The 21,911-nt window shown below is 34.5% G+C and overlaps 4 protein-coding genes across 4 annotated transcripts; 2 read left to right on the forward strand and 2 right to left on the reverse strand.

The window, feature by feature from the left end:
- The first annotated feature begins 4,102 nt into the window (after positions 1-4,102).
- Positions 4,103-5,453, forward strand: LOC130945543 (uncharacterized). The gene is made up of 2 exons (XM_057874250.1): positions 4,103-4,415; positions 4,498-5,453. The coding sequence occupies exons 1-2, from the start codon at positions 4,103-4,105 to the stop codon at positions 5,451-5,453; spliced, it is 1,269 nt and encodes a 422-aa protein (XP_057730233.1).
- Positions 5,454-5,503: 50 nt separating this feature from the next.
- Positions 5,504-8,798, forward strand: LOC130945544 (uncharacterized). Its single transcript, XM_057874252.1, has 2 exons — positions 5,504-6,285; positions 8,693-8,798. Exons 1-2 carry the CDS (start codon positions 5,504-5,506, stop codon positions 8,796-8,798), a joined length of 888 nt encoding a protein of 295 aa, XP_057730235.1.
- A 2,530-nt stretch (positions 8,799-11,328) lies between these two features.
- Positions 11,329-12,651, reverse strand: LOC130945545 (uncharacterized). The gene has a single exon (XM_057874253.1). The coding sequence runs from the start codon at positions 12,649-12,651 to the stop codon at positions 11,329-11,331; it is 1,323 nt and encodes a 440-aa protein (XP_057730236.1).
- Positions 12,652-12,657: 6 nt separating this feature from the next.
- Positions 12,658-13,953, reverse strand: LOC130945546 (uncharacterized). Its single transcript, XM_057874254.1, has one exon. The coding sequence runs from the start codon at positions 13,951-13,953 to the stop codon at positions 12,658-12,660; it is 1,296 nt and encodes a 431-aa protein (XP_057730237.1).
- Positions 13,954-21,911: the final 7,958 nt, after the last annotated feature.

Raw genomic sequence — 21,911 nt, forward strand, 5'->3', positions numbered from 1 at the left:
AACTCATAGTAAAGTCCAGAAAAGTGAATTTTAATTAAAAACTAATAAAAATATACTAAAAACTAACTAAAAGATACTAAAAACATACTAAAAACAATGCCAAAAAGTGTACAAATTATCCGCTCATCAGTACTATCACTGATGTTGTAGAAGAGGGGTGCTGGTGGTATTCTACCCGTGTTTGTGGGAAGACAGTACATTCTGAATCTGGTGTTTACTTTTGTGATATGTGCATGCATCATGTGACAAATGTGATCCCAAAGTTCTGTCATGTTACATTCTTGTTTTTTTTCATTTACTCTGTGATTTTTATTTATGAGTAATCTGGTCTTTTAATGTGTTGAATAGACCTTTTTCATTTACTGCTATTTTTATGATCGTAGTTCATTCTTTTGTAGGTATAGGCTCAAGGTAGTTGTATCAGATGAAACTGGACAGGGTATATTTGTCCTCTTTGATCGTGAAACAACTTACTTGGTTAAAAAAACATGTGCTGACCTATTTAATGAGGTACAGAAAGATTCAAAGGTGTGTCAGATTTGTTTTTTTCTGTTTCAATGAAAGAAAAATAGAAAGTGGTTTATTGGTTTTGTTCAAAATGGTTTTTTTATTGATGGTAGCATTTATTTCTTTCTTTGTAGGTCCTCTGTGGGGATGACTACCCTATCATTTTTAGAAATTTGGAGGGTAAAAAAGTTTTGCTGAAAGTGGATACTAAGTCTCTTGGTGTTGATATATATTTTGGAACTTTTCATGTGAAGAGGATTTGTGATGATGTTGCAATTATTTCAATGTTTGAACTTGCTCAGACTGAGATAACACCTTTGAAGGTACTTAATTTATTTATAGGTGCCATGTTTCATTTTTTTTGTCGCAGTCCTTTGATATCTATCTTTCCTCTTTTGTGTCTTTTGTCTTATTATTTAAAGGATGCACCTGTTCCTGTGTTTGGCCCTGAGTTGGGTGAAAATTCTAATACAAAATGTGTAGAGAATACTGTCATGTCATCTTTTCTTCAAAAAGAAGCAAATGTTGCTGGACTTGATGATATACACTTAGATATGGAAGGTGTTAAGGAGGTTGATATTCAGGATCATTCTGTTGATAGTGATGAGAATGCAGTGCTGTCGGATGATATTGGCTCACTTATTCGGTCTGATGTTGATGAAACTCAGGTGATACTCGATTTATTGCTTGATTTTTAATAATTCTTATTCATCATTATAATTAGTTTTCTGTGGAGTTTCAATAGGTTTTCATCTAATTGGGTGATCCTCTTTTTTTGGGTGCTTTCCTTTTTTTGTTTTGTTTTCTTATGTAGGATTTGCTCTCACACCTTTTAAATGACTCAAGAAAAGTTAATGTGCCTAATGTTGTTCCCAAAGATGCAGTATTTTTAAAGGTGAAGAGGAATCTTGAGGCTGATTTTGATAAGGAACTTGAGGATACTGTTGCTCATTGCTCTAAAATAATCAAGATTGAAGATAGTTAAGATGGGTGTTTATGGATGAAAGCTAGCTGCTGTCTTAGGTCTATGAAGTTAGATTTATGTAATAGGTTTTATCTTTGTTATGGTGAATTACATATGAAGTTTATTAATCTTCCTCTTTTTTTGAGGTGTGTCCAACTGCTAGGAGAGTCATCTTTGTTCCTCTTTCTTTTTTGGAAGAACTTTTGCATTTTGAAGTTCTACAATGTTCAAGCAGATTAGTGATTCTTTTGTCCTAGGTGTTATATTTATCTTTTTTGTTTCAAAGAGAATATGTGCTACAGTAAAATCTGCTTTGCTAGATATTGGACACAGTGTCATATAGTTGGAGGAGTGTAGATATAAGTCATAGTGTGGATGTATATGTCCACTGTTGTGAATTTCAGTAATGAATGTAGTTCTTATGATATTAATTATAATATGCAGCAGCTTTATTAATTTGCATTGTATGATGATGATTATTTATTTTTAAAATTCAATTTACTGATAATTGACATTAAATATCAAATATGATAATTACTTTAGAGTTCGCCAATGTTTAACTATACAATGATTTTCAATTAAATATTTTTTGCCAAATACAAATAGCAATGTGGCAATTATTTTAAACAATTAATTTTTTTTTAAATAAGATAAAAGGATATGAAATAATATTGTTATTTTCATAGAGAGAGTTATTTTCATTGTTCATGAGTGCTTTTTAAGTAGATTAGATTGCTGCTGCTAAATAGTTATATCATTCTTTGGAACTTACTTTTTTCGTGGAGGTCAGTATTGTATTTTTCCTATTCATCATGCCTACTGATTTTGCTTTGGCAAGGTTGAACAGGATAAATATTTTGAAGAGAAAAAAAGCATTCAAGTTACAACAAAGAAGAGGTGTGTTATTGCAAGTTTTTTCTTTTTGATTTTTTATGTAGTCTTATTAGTAATAAAAATTTTATATTAGTTAATGTTGTGGTTCATAAATTTTTTCATCCAATTTATTGTTGGTTTCTTATACAGTTACTAAGACAAGAGTTGTAACTCAAGCAACTCAATTTAATTATTGTAAGTGTTTGTAATTTGATTAAATATATTGTTTTAAATTTGCATGATCCAACATTTTTTTGTTTTTGTTAATTTATTATAATCTTTTTCAATATTTCTAGCTAGTTGTCTTCCAACAAGTTCATCTATTACTATGTTAGGTAGTATTATAGCAAAATTTAAAAAATTACATATATTATATTTATTTATTTTCATTAAATATAGTAATTTATAATTTTCTTTCTGATTAGGATTTTTTTTAATTGTCATTTTATTAACAGATGTAATTGATCCTTCCATAAGTATTAGACATATAGAAGATGATATTGCTGATCATCCGTTATTTGCACAAAGTGAAATGCAAGGTTATATTAATTCTTTATTTATTTATTAAATTGAAGTTTTAAAATAATTTATTTCATATTTTTTTCTTTTAGAATGTCTTGATATTGGTGATCCTGATTGTGCATGTGTTTGGTGTGGAGCTATTTTTTGGTATTTAGAACGTGTTGAAAAAGATTCAAGACAAAATCAACCTATATTTTCTGTGTGCTGTGCTAAAGGGAAGGTTCAATTACCGTTCTTACAGAGAGCACCAGATTTATTGGTTAATTTAATTAATGGTACCGATTCAAAAAGCCAATATTTTCAAAAGAATATACGATCATACAATAGTATGTTTGCATTCACATCATTTGGAGGTAAAGTTGTTAGTTCTATTAACAATGGTCAGGGTCCACCCCAATTTATTGTTAGTGGACAAAACTATTATAGAATTGGTAGTTTATTACCCTCAGATGGTGAAAGACCTAAGTTTGCACAACTCTACATTTATGACACAGTGCATGAAGTTAATAATCGACAAAGTATTTTTAGGTATGTTTTTGTTTAAATATTAGCGCAATGAATATTATAAGATTGTTATTATTATTATTCATTTATTCTATAAATTTCTATAATTTTGTTTATTTTTTCAACCATGGATCAGATGTGGATACAGAATTGATTGTTAGTCTAATACATATGATTGATGAACATAATGTGGTAGCAAAGTCATTTCGAAGAGTTAAAGGATTCTATGAGGATCATCGATCAGAAATTTTTAGTCTTAGATTGTTCTCTCATAGATATTTTGATCAAAGAACATATAATTCTCCCTCTTGTGATGAGATTGCTGCTTTGATTGTTGGTGATTTTGATAGTTCAGCTCAAGGGCGAGATATTGTTCTTCGATCTATAGATGGCCAATTGAAGCGAATTTATGAAACTCATCCTTTATACTGGCCATTACAATATCCTTTGCTTTTTCCCTATGGTGAAGATGGTTTTGAGAATAATATACCTTATAGAGGTGTTTGAACTATAAATGTGCGTGGAAGAAGAACTAAAGTTTCTTTGCGGGAGTTCATATGTTTTTGGTTACAAATTAGAGAGACAGAAGAAAGCATTATTCATAAAGCTAGAAGATTGTTTCAACAGTTTGTTGTTGATAGTTTTTCGATGGTCGAGTCACAATGACTTTATGAGATACGGAAGAAACAAAGTACTATATGTGGAGAATTTTTGAGTGGAATTGAAGAAGCTATGCAGCATGGAGATACAGAAGCTTCCTCAATTGGTACACGTGTTATTTTACCTTCTTCTTTCACTGGTGGTAGAAGATATATGTTTAACAATTGTCAAGATGCTATGGCAATTTGTAAGCATTTTGGTTATTCGGATCTATTTATGACAATGACGTGCAATCCAAATTGGTCTGAATTTCAAAGATATACGAGTGTTGATGGTATTCCAATTGTTGAGCGTCCAGATATTTCATGTCAAGTTTTTCATGCGAAAGTGAAGTGTTTATTAGAAGATTTGAAAAGTGGTGTTTTCTTTGGGCCACTTAATGCAGGTATGTGCACCTGTCTCATTTTTTCATTGATTCTTTTTTTTTCTAAAACTAATGTTTTTTCTTGTCTAATCTCTTTTTTCAGGAATGTATACAATTGAATTTCAAAAGAGAGGATTGCCGCATGCACATATTTTGCTTTGGCTTGATGGGAGGAGTAGATTGCAATCAAGTGAAATAATAGATGAATTGATATGTGCGGAACTACCTAATCCTGCAAAATATCCTCTGCTTTATGATGTGGTAACAAAATTTATGATTCATGGTCCGTGTGGTCAACTTCGGTTTAATTTTCCTTGCATGCAAGATGGTAGATGTTCTAAGTTTTATCCTAAGCAGTTTGTTAATGAAACTTACTTTGATCAAGAAGGATATCCCATATATAAACGGTGTGATCTTGGTGTGACCTATAAAACATATGGTGTTGAAGTTGATAATAGATTTGTTGTGCCATATAATCCGCTACTTTTGATGAAGTATCGTGCTCATATTAATTTGGAGTTTTGTAACAAATCGAATGTTATTAAATATTTATTCAAATATGTTAATAAAGGTCCTGATCGCATAACAGCAACATTGAGTAATAGTAATATTGGGAATCAACACTCTCACGCAATTGATGAGATTAGAGAATACTTTGATTGTCGGTACTTATCTCCATGTGAGTCTATTTGGAGGCTTTTTGTTTATGATATTCATCATCGGTGGCCATCTGTTCAAAGGTTAAGTTTTCATTTACCGAAAAAGCAACATGTTATTTTTGATGATCGTGACTCAATAAGCTCAGTTTTAGTCAGGAATAGAGATTTGGTTACTATGTTTATTGCTTGGATGTTAGCTAACAGGACCTATTCGGAGGGAAGACATTTAACATATGTTGAGTTCCCACAACATTTTGTTTACATTGTTGACAATAGAGAATGGAGACCACGACAAAGGGGATTTTCAGTAGACAGGTTAAGTTTTGTTCCACCATCAACTGGTGAATTGTTTTATATGCGCCTATTACTAAACGTGCTGAAATTGTCATGGCTTCAATAAATTCTTCTTATCTATGGAAGCATTGTGAAGTGTTTAATTTGAGTAGGAATATGCGATTGGAGAGTGGTATTGAAAATTCAGATGTCGACGAGTTAAAATTATTCTCAGAGTGGATTCTTCAAGTTGGAGAAGCTCAATGTGGTATAATAATTAATGATAGACATTTTGTTCGTATTCCTTCAGATCTATCAATTCCTATTACTGATGATCCAATTCATGATATTGTTTCTGCAATATATCCAAATATCTCAGAGAATTCAGCTGATTCTAGATATTTTCAAGATAGAGCTATTCTTGCTGCGACTATTGAGATTGTTGAGGAAGTCAATGATCATATTGTTAATTTACTACCGGGGGAGGTGACAGAATATCTGAGCTCAGATAGCATATGTGGCAGTGATGCAAATGTTGACATTGACATTGATTGGATCAATGTTGAATTTTTAAATCAGATCAGATGCTCTGGATTACCAAATCATTCTTTGAAGTTGAAAAAAGGTGTTCCTGTTATTTTATTGAGAAATATTGACCCTGCTGGTGGATTATGCAATGGTACCAGACTTATTGTTCACAGCCTTGGAAGAAATGTTATTACTGCAGATATTGTTTCTGGTAGTAATGTTGGGGATAGAGTGTTCATTTCCCGAGTAAATTTGATTCCAAGTGATTCTGGTTTACCTTTCAAATTTCAACGTAGGCAGTTTCCATTGGCATTGTGCTTCGCAATGACAATTAACAAAAGTCAAGGTCAAACCTTATCAACTGTGGGATTATTTTTATGTCGTCCAGTTTTTTCACATGGGCAACTTTATGTGGCTATATCACGTGTGAGGTACAAAAAGGGATTGAAAATTTTATTATGCGATAAGAATAGACCAGAGGACGACTTGACAGAAAATATAGTATTCACAGAAGTTTTCAATAAAATTTTCGGTAAGTTCTTTTATTTTCTCATTTGAATTTAATCATTAGTTTTCTATATTTTATCTTATTTCATTGAATTTGTTGTTAAATCCTACTAAATTGTCAAATGGTATAATTGAATTTATATTTTCATATTGTAATTATAATGTTATTATAAAATAAATAATTGTAAAAAATCTTTAAATAAAGGTTACTATATATTTTATTTTACTTTTGTAACATTACGAGTGTATTTGGTTTAGTGTTTTGAGTTTTAAATTCAACTTTAATTTTGTTGAAAGCTTCTTTTTTTATTTTTAAATACAAACATGCCTTTAGTCTAACTTATGTTTACCTGAAAATAAAAATTCTAAGTTTTGTATTCACTTTTTATTATTAAACTATTAATTAAAGAAATTTATTTTATATTTATCACTTTTCTCATCATGGTTTATACAATGAATTTTGTTGTTTTTTCTTTTTATAACTATGTCTCTAATACTCCCTCATACAGAATTATTATTTTTTTGTTATGTGAGTTTCCTTTCTTTATTGTTCTTTTTATTTATTTTTGTGTGGAGGTCTTTTTTTAAACTTTGTAATGTAATTCTATTAATTTCATTAGACAAACCAAATTAAATAAAATAATTTTTTTAGAAGTAATATTAGAATCATAAGTACTGAAAAATTATAGCTAAAAAAGTACTAAAGAGAATATTAGAAAAAGAATATTAGAATTTATTTAAATATGTAAAATAAAATGATAACATTGTATAAAATAATTATTTAAATTTATGTCTTTTTCAATAATTTTTTTATCTAAAATAACATTTATTTGACCAAGGACACATTCAAAAATTTTTTGAACAGGGAGTCAAAAATTAAATATTTAATAATATTTATATAATTAATATTGTATTATATAATTGATGATATTATTTTTTTATTTTTTAAAAAAATTATTAATAAATGCTATATTGAAATAGAAATTTTTACTTAAAAACTAATTTTTATATTTGATATCATTCATAATAACAAAAATTTTAATTTTTATCCTTTATTATTATAAATAATGTAACATGAATGATATAGATCAGTTATTCTAATATTTTTAGTAGGGCAAAAAACCCTAATAAGCCAATGCAAGTTACAAATTACGTAAATAAGCCAAGATGAAAATCGTTTCAGCAATGAGCCAATGCCTATCTTTATGTAATTCGAACCACACTGGTTCGAAATAGGTTCCTTAATAAATCGAACCGGTTTAGTTCGAATTAGGGTTGGAAAACGTTGCACTTAATTCGAACCAATGGTGTTCGAATTCAATTTCCACATAATTCGAACAAGGCTAGTTCGAATTATGCCTACGCTACCAAACCATGTAATTCGAACCAACCTAGTTCGAATTACCCTTCTCGTGGCTCCTTAATAATTCGAACCTACCTGGTTCAAATTACTAGCTATATAAGGAGTTCGAATCAGCCTCATTCGAACCATTCTTCCTTTCCCCTACCCCACCAAATCCCAGAGAAAATGACCCAGATTCTCTCCGACGAAGACCTGAACGGAATACTCTGCTGATGGGGAACGATCCGGCACATTTATATCGCTTGGACGGAGTTGCTCATATAGCCGGGGTCATCAACGACGAGGTTAGTACAGAAATAACTTCGTGCTAGCGGTATATGTGACTTAGTGGTTTTGCATGCGGTTTTAGTGGCGGTTTATGTTAGCGGTAAATCGAAGTTGTATTGCTGGTGGTTTAGTTTAGAGGTTTTGCATGCGGGTTAGATGGTGGTTTAGTTGGTGGTTTATCTAGGTGGTTTCTGTTGGTGGTTTATGTTAGTGGTTTATGTTAGTGGTTTATGTTAGTGGTTTGTTTTAGTTATTTTATGTTGGTTTTTTATGTTGGTGCTTTATCTTAGTTGTTTTATGTTAGTGGTTTTTGTTAGTTGTTTTATGTTAGTGGTTTGTTTTAGTTGTTTTATGTTAGTGGTTTATGTTGGTTTTTTTATGTTGGTGGTTTATGTTAGTTGTTTTAAGTTAGTGGTTTCTGTTAGTTATTTTATGTTAGTGGTTTGTGTTAGTTGTTTTATGTTAGCTGTTTTATGTTAATGGTTTTAGTTAAGCTGTTTTATGTTAGTGGTTCTACTTAAGCTGTTTTATGTTAGTGGTTTAGTTGTGTGGTCTATGGGTTTGTTTTGCATGTGGTTCTCGTTCATGTATTTTTATGCGGTTTTATTTAGTATGATGTTTTGTAGAAGATTTATCGTGTTGGTTATGTTTATCATTGGTTATTAAGCTGGTTTTAACAATGCGGTGCATTTCATGCGCAGCCTTAGCGATGCATCAGGAGCATGCAGCGGCAGCAAGGCATGTGACTCGATGACAGATACGTTCCGTACTTGCAGATGGCCGGTCTATACCATCTTGCAAGGCTGAACAATAGATGGTTCCGGTTAGACGAGGCCCTTGTCAGTGCATTCGTCGAGCGATGGAGTCCGGAGACGCACACGTTTCACATGCCATTCGGAGAGTGCACGATCACACTTCAGGACGTGGCATACAGTTGGGTTTGCCAGTGGATGGGCATTACGTGAGCGGCTGCCTATCAGAATTCCAGGTTTACATCCAGGGTGGCCGTCCAGCCTGGGTGTGGTTCCAGGAGTTGCTTGGAGTGGTTCCTCCTCCCAGCCAGGTTCAGAAGTATGCAGTGAACTGCAGCTGGTTTCAGGAGACTTTTGGTGAGTGCCCCGAGGGAGCCGATGATGAGACTGTGCGGCGATATGCCCGTGCGTACATCATGATATTGTTGGGTACGCAGCTGTTTGCGGACAAGTCCGGCAACCGCATTCACATCAGATGGCTTTCCTACGTAGCTAGGCTAGAGGAGATGGGCACCTACAGCTAGGGTTCTACAGCACTGGCATGGTTGTACAGGTGCATGTGCCGATTGGCGAACAGACATGTGGTTAAGTTAGCGGGCCCACTTCAGCTATTTCAGTCTTGGATCTTCTGGCGATTTCTTCGGTTTAGGCCTTCTCTATTTCAATTTAATATAAATAACTCCATGTTCATTAATAATGTATTACAAACCCTAAACACAAATTTAAGTAGCCATAAGAAACATGTATGATGCAGGTGGTCAGGATACAACACTTCCGGTAGCGAGAAGGGTCTTAGAGTGCAGATGTGGAGGCTGAGGATAGACCGGTTACAGGACAGAGAGGTGAGTACGCTACTTAATAAGTTTCTTTATTTAACCACACTTTATGAGTTGGGTCCATGAGTTGCCCTGACAATTGATGTTGATCTCCGTGCAGTTTATCTAGATGCCGTACAGCAGTCCCGACATACTTCAGGTTGTGCATCCAGAGGTTTTGGAGCCTCGGCATATGGCGTTGTGGCGGTCTGTGACGTCGCTGATCTACTTTGCCGTCATAGAGTGGCATCAGATAGATAGGGTTCTTCCGCAGTTTGGAGGGGTGCAGTCGCGTCCGAATCTCGCCCTGAACATCGACTTTCTGATGTCGAAGGACGGCAGAGGCGGCGATCGATGGTTCCCATACCATTTGCAGAAGTGGCATCTCTATTGGGACTGCTGTGCGGAGACCGTGCTGAGGTTCGATGTTGTTGCCGACCTTGGACCGTCGCATGAGTTCCTCGAGTGGTGGAGTCAGCATGGAAAGAGGTTCTTGTCTCCGGAGATGCACCTGGGGGATCCGAGAGCCGTTCCTATTCCAGTTGAGGCCTCACAGCGGGGTGCTGGGCGAGTTCCTGACATGGATCGTCCTGAGGACATGCCGGACATGCGGTGGCTTGAAAGGAGAGCTCGTGTGGGGACACAACAAAGCCAGCGTGAGTGGAGGTGGCTTGATGCGGCTATAGACGATGATGACGATGCCGGTCCCGCTAGAGGCGGACGGCGAGGCCAGGGAGGGAGACGGAGAGGGCGTGGTGCGGCGGACCACCGTGGTCATGACCATGACAACGATGACGACGATCAGCATGGTCCCGTGGGCGGGGATGGTGCAGGGGCTGTTGTAGTCGGTGGTGTTAGTACCCACGATGGCGGACATGGAGGTGAGTGGTATGGGTCAGGTATGGGTGACGGGGCTGACCATGGTGACGCTGGACTTGGGTCGGGGCCTCTTGGAGATTACTTCGTTGGTGTACCCGCCCATGACCAGCCTCAGCAGGAGGGTACCCCATGGGTTATTTCGGGATCACAGTGGTCAGACTTCCTTGCCTCAGATACGCTTGATGCGGACTTCGGGGGTGCACAGTTTCTAGAGGACATTACCGCCATCATGCAGGAGGACGTGCCGGCCCGGAGGCGTGGTCAGACCTCTGGCACGCAGGCACCTTTAGACGTTGATCTGAACGAGCCTCCTACGGCATCTGTTGGTGACCATTTTGGTTTGGGAGGTACCCCACCATCCGCCTACGCTGCGGCATTAGAGTCTGTTGCCGGGCCGTCTGCGGTACCCGTCCATTTTACGCCACCTGCACAGCCTGGCCCGGATGAGGACGCGAATGAGATCGAGGATGAGGAGCTGTTTATCCGCAGAGGTCAGAGGGCACGGGTACCCCGTCGTTGCTTTACGGGCTCGCATCTGTTTAGATGAGTCATGTTTCATGTATTTTGTTCCTTAGGGTTCATTCATGTATCACAGCCATGTGTACTTTTGTTGTTATTTTAGAGTTGTTTTCCTTTGTTGTTTGTTCATCGAATTGTACTTTGAAAACGGGTGTTTACCGGATTTATCAGTGACTATTTATAATCATTGCATCATATAATAGTCTAATATGTACATTTATTTATTAAATTTTGCATTTAGGATACTTGTAGCAAGACTCAAAGTGAAACATAACATATTCATTACTTAACGCAGCATGCTGAATACATGAAAGTAAAAAAATCAACAATAAAACTTAACTAAAATAAGTACTAACGCTAAGAACATGGCTACTAATGGCCCCCACTGTGAGACGATCCACCCAGTTGTGGGCAACTCCGACGTGTGTGTCCGGGTTGGAGACATAGGCCACATCTCTTTGGATGGTTTAGATCTGCCTCGTCCATATTTGTTCGTATCCTGGTGGACCTCGGACAACCCTCTCTCGCACGCCTCTTGTCAGGGTCCGGTATCACAGTGGGCCCGTCGTATGGTGGCCAGAAACCCTCTGGAATCGGAGGGGTGAATCCCATCCGATACACACTGAATACCGAACTAATCCGATACACGCTGTGAGCATAAGTGGTCCAGTTTACCCGTGAGTAGGCACAACATGCAAGTGCGTGCTGACACGGGAAATGAAGTGCCTGGAAGTACCTGCAGTAACATGTCCGAGAGGCAAGCGATACTCTGTAGCTACCCAATGAGAAGGAACCAGTCGGAGTGGTTTCTGCTACGGTGAACTCGGAATTATCCCTGTCATACAAAGTCACCGTGAAGCACCTCGCCGTCTTCAAGTTGGCCTCAATACACTTGGCCAAGTGCTGAGTAAATTGTTGTCCAGTACCCATTTGGGCCTCAGCCTCTCTCCCCTTGCGAACAAAAAGTTCCGCAAGCCTTCCATATGTTGCCTTCACCAGCGAGGATACAGGTAGGTTTCTGACACCCTTGAGGATTGAGTTCACACACTCGGAGATATTCGTCGTCATGTGACCGAATCTCCGCCCTTCGTCACGATGCTGAGTCCACAAGGAATAATCAATCCGGTTCGCCCACTCACACATCACCGGATCTTCAGACCGCAGAATATCAAACCAGTAATCAAACTCAACCTCGGTCTTGGCATACGCCGCATTCACAAAAAGCCTTCGTGCGTCTTTGCCCTTGAAGGTAAGGGCAAAATTAGCAGCTACGTGTCGAATGCAGAATGCACGGTATGCAAATGGAGGTAACCAACCTCCGTCAGGAGCCTCAAGCGCAGCCTTGATGCCGTTATGCCTGTCCGATATAACCAGCAGACCCGGCTGCAGCGTCACGTGCTGACGAAGGTGGGAGAGAAAGAATGTCCAAGACTCAGCATTCTCACCCTCGACTAGTGCGAATGCAATAGGTAGAATGTTGGAGTTCCCGTCCTGTGCAATTGCGATGAGCAACGTTCCCCCGTACTTGCCATACAGATGGGTGCCGTCAATGCTGACTAACAGCTTGCAATGACGGAATGCCTCGATGCACGGTGGAAACGTCCAGAAAAGTCTGTGAAAATAAGCTTGAGACTTATCTACCTGTCCTCCAACTCGAACGGGGCTAGTCCTTAGGACTGCAACAGTACCAGGCATCGTCAACTAGACTCCCAACACCCACCTGGGCAGCTCGTTGTATGACTCATCCCAGTTACCGTAGATGAGGGCAACAGCCTTCTGCTTCGCCATCCAGACCCTCCTGTAAGTCGGTCTAAACCCAAAGTGTGTTGCCGTGGCATTCAGAAGCACCTTGATGCTGATGGATGCATCAGCCCTAACCATCGGCATAATAAACGCCGATATCACATGATAATCCAAACTCTTGTGGTCACTCGAGATGGAGGTGGCAAGACAAGTGTGAGGTCCATTGTATCGTTTGACCTCCCAAATGCCCTTGCACTGCTGGAGACTCAGTCGAATCAACCATGTGCACCCATTCCCAAACTCAGAACACTTGCCCACATACCGGCGATATTCAGACTCGACTACCTTGTACTGTACCCCTCGTCGGATGCTGTAAGTCTTCACACTTAACAAGGCCTCATCTTTATCCTGAAATTGCTGACCAACCTGGAACTCTGTTAGACCAGCAGTCCCTTCCACATCTCTAGCTCCGAATCCAACAGAGTGCCCAGAAATTCCCTCTTGCCTCATGGCATCCAAGTCCAAAGAGGAAAAATGTGGTGGATACTGCTGTGTGCCAGAGCTAGAACCACCTACCGCCAATGTAGGCTCACTCGCTCCAATATCATCGCTGCTGTCATCGTCAATCATATCCGGCTCGACGTCATCCTCCTCTGCATCACCCAACAATCCGTCTCCAACGCCAAGCGGTGCAACGCCTAGTAAAGCGTTTGGCAGATTTTCCCTTGAACCTACCTCGTCGCCTACGCTGCCATTAAGATCAACAGCAAAAGACGGGGAGGCGACAGCTTGGACCACTGGCTCGTACACAGGGACAGAGGAAGCACCAATGGCAGGCCTGGAACTAGAACCGGCTGCCGTGGCTAAAGTGGTGGTATTCCGGTTCGAACCCCCTGAGCTGGATACCACATCAACCAGCTTTGCCAACAATTCTGGTGTCCTCACCTCGGGAAACTGCCGCCGACAAAGAAACATGACTTGCAAGTCCTCATCACTACCAATCGTGAAACAATCATACTTCACGGTATCCTGGAGGACCGTGATTGGAATGCGATAGAAAAACTTCTTAACCCGCTTCGCACCTTCCAGACCAAGTTTCATCAGTACAGATCTAACAAGGTCATCATAGCTCGTCGTAGGAGTCATGACAATACAGAGAGGATCCTTATTTGTGAACTTCACGCCGGAACGAGTTTTTCTCTTAATGGATCCTCTATGGTGAACCAAAACAACAAAACTCTCCTCACTAGCCATCTTACACCCTCTAATGAGAGCAACTCACGTTTACAATCATATATATACAGCTCCGTCTCCCACTAATTTGAACCATCCTAGTTCGAACTAGGCTTTGTGTAATTCGAACCAGCCTGGTTCGAATTACTTTAATCAGCGTCTCTCTCTATAATTCGAACTGCCTCGGTTCGATTTACTTGCTTTTCAAGTTCGATCCATGTTGGTTCGATTTATTAACTTCTCTCTACTAGTAATTCGAACTGCCTTGGTTCGAATTACTTGCTTATGCAGTTCGAACCACTCTGGTTCAATTTATATTAATATAGACTTTGGCTCATTCCTGAAACCACTTTGAGTTTGGCTGATATCCGTAATTTCGAGTGAGGCTTGGCTTATTATGGTTTTTTGCCCTTAAATTTAAATGTATCATCATATAATATATAGAAGTTTTAAAATTTTTTGACGGCCATGACCCATGACCCCACTAGCCCCTTCTAAATCGGAGTCTGTATTTGACTGCTATCTATTTTATACTAAAATTGCTAAACATAAACCAAATTATGAAATTAACACTAACTCACTCTTAATAAAAAATAATTTTGTAAAGTCTATTTTATGCAACCTCTTATTTACAAATTTCAATCGAAATACACACTATATTTTTGTCTACAATTATCATAAAAGCTTATTATTTATAAAAGAAAATATTAATTATTTAAAAAAATTAAACATCCTTTTATGTATGTGTTCACGAGAAGATGTATGTAATTAATTTATTTCTTTTTTAATAGATCAATAGAAATGGTACTATCTAACCAATTTGTTCTTTCCCAATATTTGATGGAGTGCCTCAGATGGCAGAGAAGGTATGTGTAGTGATATTAACTGTTACAGTGGCTAAACCAATGTGAGTTGGTGTAAACGTGTAGAGAAGGTTTTTTAGAAGAGCTGTTGATATATCAAATCAAAAAAATTGAACTCAAGTGTTTGACTAAATTAAATTTATTTATTTATTTATATGGACTCAGATTTCAAAGATTGGAGACAAAAACTATTAGGAAAAACTTCGTTCTTTGTTTCTCTTGCAAAGAGTCTTTCATAGTTCATACCTTTACAATCAAAATGCAACTTCAGAACAATATGGAAGACAAGGTTGATTCGATCAAGTGTATTACAGCATGGAAGAAATCGTGGAGGTTAAGAGTGAAAATTATTAGGCTGTGGTTTTATACAGATCCATTAGCAGAAGATAATGAAAAATTGCTTCATATGATACTAATGGATCAAAATGTGAGTAGTTTTATTTTCATTTATATTCATATTGATATCAAAATCTTTTGTTTTCATGTTTTTTGTAATATGAAATAATAACTTTTTCTTTCTTTCTTTTTTCTTGAGTTTAGCTGGATAAAATACAGGCTACCGTCAAAGAACCTTACATATCAATGTTTGTTGATGATTTATATGTTGGTGGTGCTTTTTGTATGACAAGTTTCTCTGTTGTGCCCAATATTGGGATCATGAAGATGACTCATCATCGTTTTAAGCTACTTTTTCAAAAAGAAACCGCTGTTACACCAGAACCAAGTCTCCAAATTCGTGATTCTGGGTTCAGTTTTTGTTCAATGTTCGAAATACTTGAAAAAAAATCGGATTACCATTATCTAATAGGTATGTTATTATAATACTACTAATTTTATTTGTAAATTTTTTATTTTAATCATGTCGATATAAATGAGTATGGTATATGTTCCATCTTTTATTTATCTAATTTAAAGTTATACTATTATTTTTTTTTACTATTCAGATTTTATAGGAGTTATCACTTCGGTTCGTCACCAAACGGAAGTTGACTACTATGGAAAGAAACTTAAGCTAATGATTTTGGAAATCTATGCTGATGGGTATTATATTTTGGAAAAATCATATTCAAATTTAATTATTTTTTCTATTATATACCTTTTAGTTTGATGTTTCTGAATCCAAATTTTATAGGAAAAAGGTCCAATGCAACGTGTTCGGAAAATGCTGTGATTCTTTGGATAATTCCATTCTGATGAAATTCGAAAGACTGCCTGTTATTGTGCTCCAATCTTTTAAAATCAAAGTATATGGAGGTTTGTGTTATAATTAACAAATGATTTCTCGAATAATTTTGTCTTAGGATGTCTAATCTTTGAATTATTCTGTAAAAGAAGTTATTGTACTTATATCTTTATTTTATCTTTGGGTTTCTTATTCAGATGAAGTATGTCTATAAAATGTGTTGAATGTCTCCGATATTCTTATTAATCCAGATTTAAAAGAAACTGTTAGATTTTTTGAGAGGTTAGTTATTTGATTTAAATTTTTTCTCTGTTTTAATTCTATCTTTGAAGTTTTTTCTATTAGTACTATAAATTAATGATTTATTGTTGTTATCTGTAGGCTTGATGTTGCTTCTTATCATTTCTTTAACTTTAAGAAGAATATTCATGGTTCATTAGTTTCCTATATTAACCATGATTCATTCGATTGGAGGCGCATCCGTACAATTCAACTAATTCAACAAAAGATGGAGGTAATTTTTCGCTTGTGTGGTTCATACCATCGTATTTTTAACTTGAATTTATTTTTTAAACCAGTCTTGTTTGCCAAACTTTTATAATTTCATTTTATGTGCTCAATTCTTTCCATAATGGATTCTTCTTTGTTGCGGGTAAAATTAAACAAGTTGTTGGTGATGGTCATTGGTGGTCTTTCTCGTGTGTTTGTGGACACAACATTCAGAAGCATTCACATGACAATTTCTATTGTCAAGTTTGTGACAAAAATATTGATAATGTCATTGCTAGGTATTTGTTTTAAATATGTATAATATAACTCTGCATTGGCAAAATCTGTTCTTGCTTTTAGCTTTTTTTTTATACGTTTAAAATATAATACATAACTATTTTTTATGCATTTCTTTAGCTATAGAGTAAAAATAATTGTGGAAGATAGTACTTCAAGTGGAATCTTTGTTCTCCTTAATGCTGCTGCAACTAAATTATTTGGAAAATCTTGCTCTGTCGCTTTGGATCAGTTTCAGAAAGAGTTGAATGTGAGTTATGTTTATTTTTTAAAACAAACATCTATTTGTCAGTTTCAAGTCTTTATATTTAGTTCATTATGTGGTTTATATCTTCTTATTTGTGTATGTCAGGATTTTAATCATCCATTGCATCCTGCTTTTTTGAGCTTGTTGTTGGAAAAGAATTAATTCTCAAAATTGAGTTCACAGAGTTGATTAAGGAAGAATTTGGTGGAATGTTCAAACTTATTACAATACTGGATGACAGACAGACAAGTTTAGGGTTGAGTGTTGATTCACATATACTTTTATATAATGCTTCCTTAGCTTCATAAATATAAATTTGTCAATTTTTGTTTGCAATGTATTTTTTATTTATTTTTTATGTAAATGTACTCATTTGGTATTTTTTCTTTATACTGTAGGATACTTTTCAAGCACCTGCGTACACTCCAATATGTGAAGCTGATTTTCATTATTCTGAAATAGAAAAATATACAAGTAGAATTCCATTTGATGCTTCTATTGATGCTAACAATATTGATGAGATGTTGCTGGATTCTATTTCAACTGGTTTCAATTGTGCAACCCCCGATCCAGTATATTCTAATATTTATTACGTGAATTTTTTTATTTATTAAAGAATTAATAATGTTAATTGTTTTTTATTGCTGCCATAAAAAATGAAATATTCTTTGCAAAAATTATCTATTGAGCAATTTTGTCATATTTATTGTTATTAATCATATGTTTATTTTTTCTAAAAATGGCCTCTGCATAGGATGTATATGGTTTGTTGTTTGGATCTATAGTCTCTGTCATAAAGGAACAAAAATGGTGGTACTCATCTTGTCTTTGTCGTGGAGTTACTCGTGCTGTTAAAGGATCATTTTTTTGTGACATGTGTGAACTTGAATGTGTTGATGTTATACCCAGGTTTGCACAAAGAGTTGATTTTATCCGTTTTTTTTTTAATTCCAATGATTTTTCAAAATCAAGTAATTCCTTATTTTGTTCACTTACATACTTTTTAGATAAATGTTAAGCCATAAAAATGATCTTTATATATTTCTTTTGTGTTATTATTATACAGTTACCGAATTAAGGTGATTATTTCTCATGCAAATGGTAGCAATGTATTTCTGCTTCATAATCGTGAGATTACTCAAATAATTAAGAAAAGATGCTCTGCTTTGCTAAATGAAAATTCTCATTTGAAACAGGTTCATTTATGTTTCTTATGATTTTTTTCTGATTTTTTAAATTTTTAACGTAGGCTGATATTGATTATAGAATATTTTTTCTCATTAGACTCATTGTAATTCCATTCCTTCTTATGATTTGTTTCATTTCTTATTTAATTTTTTTTAATTTAGACTAATACTGAACGTAAAGTTCCTCCCAAACTGGGTAACTATTTGATTCAAAGGAAGATGGTTTTCATGATTGAGCCTCGACCTCTGGGATATCAGTATAACACAAGTGTGTATATGGTTCATCGGATTTGTGATGATATGTCATTGGTTAATCTTTTTGAAGCTGCTGCTTCCATGCATGATACAAAGGTGATCGATGTAATATTTTCGAATCTAAATCTTTGTATTATGTATGCTTTAGTTATGTTACTATTTTTATTTATATTTAATTTGGTTAAATATTTGGTTTATTTTAAAATTTTAAAATTTTCAAATGTGTCCATTTTCAGAGAGGTTTGATTCAGTATAAGTTCCCTGATAGTATTACTAAAAATGAAAAAGCTGAGAGCTCATCCTCACGTTTGCTGACAATGAATGATTTTCAAAAATTATATCAAGTGGTGGATACCAAAGTATGATAAGTTTAAATTATTGATTCCTTTTAGAAGTTAATTTTTTTTATTACTTTCATCTTCTAATTAGTAATTATAAGTTTCAAAATTCTTTATTTTATGGTTGTAGGAATACTTTATGGATATTGGCTGTCTATTAGAAGCAACTGTTAACATGGAAAAAAAGTGTCTTAATTGTAATTCTTTTCTTACGATGTACAACTATTTTCCATAATTTTATTTTAAGAATTGGGATTGGATTTTAAAAAATGATTACTATTAGTTTAACTTTATTATATATTTGTACTTATTAGCATTTGATATTTATTTTTGTATAGATGGATGATTCTTTGTTGGATGAGAAAGTAGATTGTGCTAGCAGCATGGCTTTACCAGATTCGTCTTCTTATGGTGTAGCTGAACATGAACTTTAAAATACATTTAAAATATGCATGCAGCATCAATCTGATCCAACCTCAATGCGTTAAAATGGAAATATGTTCCTAGTTGTATTTTGTTCTTTTTGGATTTTGTCTTGATTTTGTGAATTTAGAGCAAAATTTTCCAAGAATGAATTAATATGTATTTTCGTTATCTCTCATGTAATCGAGACTATTATACTTGTATTAAGATGTCGGTGAACTTTGTACGAAATATTTTGTTGATTAATATGTATTTTAGTTGATTATATTTTAAACAAGTTATTATATAAATATATTTAGAAATTGATTGTGTTAATACCAAAATTTTAAACTAAATTGTTGAATGTATTTAAAATTTTAATGTTATTATCTCTGTAATTTAAATATTTTCATTACACTAAATTAAATGTTTTTATATATTTTATATACATAATCATTTAGAGTTATACATATATAATTAAATTTAATAAAAAAATTATATTTAAGACCGTGCGAATGCACGGGTATACTACTAGTACTTTAATATAATAGGTACTTTTATTTGTTATTGGAGACTCTTGTCATGACCACTACCAGCTCCAAAAAAGAGATAAAATCGTCTACGGAGATGCTCTTGCCGAAGGCATTACGTATGAAATCTGGTTGTGAGAAAAAAATCCATACAACAAAAAATACAGAAAAGTATTTATTTGTATCAATTGACATCCTTGCCAAAGGAACAGAGACCGACATCTACATTCCCCTGGTGAGTGCCTTAGACATTTAGCAATATATACAAATGAATTATATGTTGTTATTTCGGTCAAGATTGTATTATTAAACATTTAGTTACAATTTTTTATTTTAACCTCTTGTAAATGCAGGGGCTACCTATTTTGTTTAGACCCCTCCATGGATGACATTAACACATACAGAAACACTAGTTGCAACATATGTTTACGGCATAGCCAATGATACCAAAATTCATAGGTTTGTATAAATTTATCTCTATTTTTCACACTTAAAATTTTTGTTTAAATTGGTGTTAACATTTATTTGAGCAGAGATGAAATATTAGCAAAATCAAGTCAATTTAGTACCAAAATATCATCATTTAAGACTCTGTGTCCAGGAAATCGTATAGATGAAAATGTAAGGTCTCCTATCATTTATAAACCATGTGTACACTCTACCATATTAAGTAAAAACTAAAATTTATAATTTACTAAACAGGTACTTAATGTGTTGGTTTCAATGTTGACATATGATGAAAGATTAGTGTCAGAATTACATATGAATTGGTACATGCCATCAACCTTCGCAGTGAGTATATAAAAATATTTTAAGAAAATAATTTTTAAATATAGGTCATTCTTAAATTATTATTTTACTTGTCCTCTACAACAATACATACTAGATGAAGAGGTATCGTCAAAGAATATGCGAAGAAAATATCAAGAAGATTTTATGGGAAATGTAGATTACCTTAGAAAGGTAATTGAATTATTTACAATTTAATTTTTATAAAAATTTATTTAATTGTGTATTTTTCATTTTTTGTTTACTCACAGTTAAAAAATTATTAGATGTTTGTTAGTGTTAAGGAAGACAACAATCATTGGTACTTAGTGGTATTTGATTTTCGAAAGCAAGAAGTTATTTTATTAGATCCAACACCTTATCTATCTAAAGAGGACTCAAAGGATTTGACCATTAAAAGACTGGTAATTGTACTTGTTTGATAATCTTAGTTGTCTAATTTCTATTATATTTGTAAATAATGTTAAATGGTTAAAATGGATGCAGGCTTTGTATACCGAAATTATGTTACAGGATCCCACATTTTATGACTCCAAACGTACTGTAATGCCAAAAGCTGTCGTCATGTCGGATAAAATCGGAAGATGTGAAAAGTATTTGTTTTATTTATAGTTTACTCAAAAGATTATATTACAATCCAACTGAACATTTTTATTGACTATAACTTACTTTATAGAAATGATGGAGGTGTTTGGTGGCTCAATGAATGAGAGAATGTGGTAGATCAATATTCTTCTATTGATGTAAGTAGTTATAGCATAACATAAAAAATTAAGTATTTATTTCAAATTGCATGAATATCTTTTTTTTTTTTACAAGTTCACGATGAAATTCGAATGAGACTTGCTTTGGATCTTATATTGCATCAGTGCAATGTGAAAAGGGATGTTGTCATCAAAGCTGCCGAAAAAAATTACAAGAAAATTGAAGCCAAATATAGGACTTTAGTTAAAAAGTAGGATGCATTAGTATTAGATCTCCAAATTATTTATTTGTCTACTATTAGTATGATGTTTTTTCTTTATTATTTCTGCTCATATTATTCATCTTTTTTAATTGTTATTTTATTTTATTTAAAATTTATTAATCTTTATGTAATTTGATATATGTTAAATATATAATTTATGATCGTATATGTTGCTGATTATTAGAGTTGGATATTTAAAAGTATATTTTAATATAAAATAGTTTATATCTATCCTATTATATAAAAATCGGATGTCTGCACTTAATGATGGAGCTGACGTGGCATGCTCTGGAGAGTGTTTTCCGATTTAATTATTTTAACTCATTCAATATAATTTATTACTATGACTTAATTATATCAGCTAATATATTTGATTAGATATTTAAATATTAATATAATTTATTATAATATATATTACTTAATTAATTTTAC

Source organism: Arachis stenosperma, chromosome 8 (genome assembly GCF_014773155.1).
Source record: "Arachis stenosperma cultivar V10309 chromosome 8, arast.V10309.gnm1.PFL2, whole genome shotgun sequence".
Taxonomy (NCBI): domain Eukaryota; kingdom Viridiplantae; phylum Streptophyta; class Magnoliopsida; order Fabales; family Fabaceae; genus Arachis; species Arachis stenosperma.

Excerpts from the sequence above, each read along its gene's own strand:
- LOC130945543 (XM_057874250.1), top strand. The coding sequence starts at position 4,103 with ATGCAGCATGGAGATACAGAAGCTTCCTCAATTGGTACACGTGTTATT. Across the intron at positions 4,416-4,497 it reads CTTTGGGCCACTTAATGCAG|GAATGTATACAATTGAATTT; the intron begins GTATGTGCACCT and ends CTCTTTTTTCAG.
- LOC130945544 (XM_057874252.1), top strand. The coding sequence starts at position 5,504 with ATGCGATTGGAGAGTGGTATTGAAAATTCAGATGTCGACGAGTTAAAA. Across the intron at positions 6,286-8,692 it reads GTGGCTATATCACGTGTGAG|CCTTAGCGATGCATCAGGAG; the intron begins GTACAAAAAGGG and ends TTTCATGCGCAG.
- LOC130945545 (XM_057874253.1), bottom strand. The coding sequence starts at position 12,651 with ATGCCTGGTACTGTTGCAGTCCTAAGGACTAGCCCCGTTCGAGTTGGA.
- LOC130945546 (XM_057874254.1), bottom strand. The coding sequence starts at position 13,953 with ATGGCTAGTGAGGAGAGTTTTGTTGTTTTGGTTCACCATAGAGGATCC.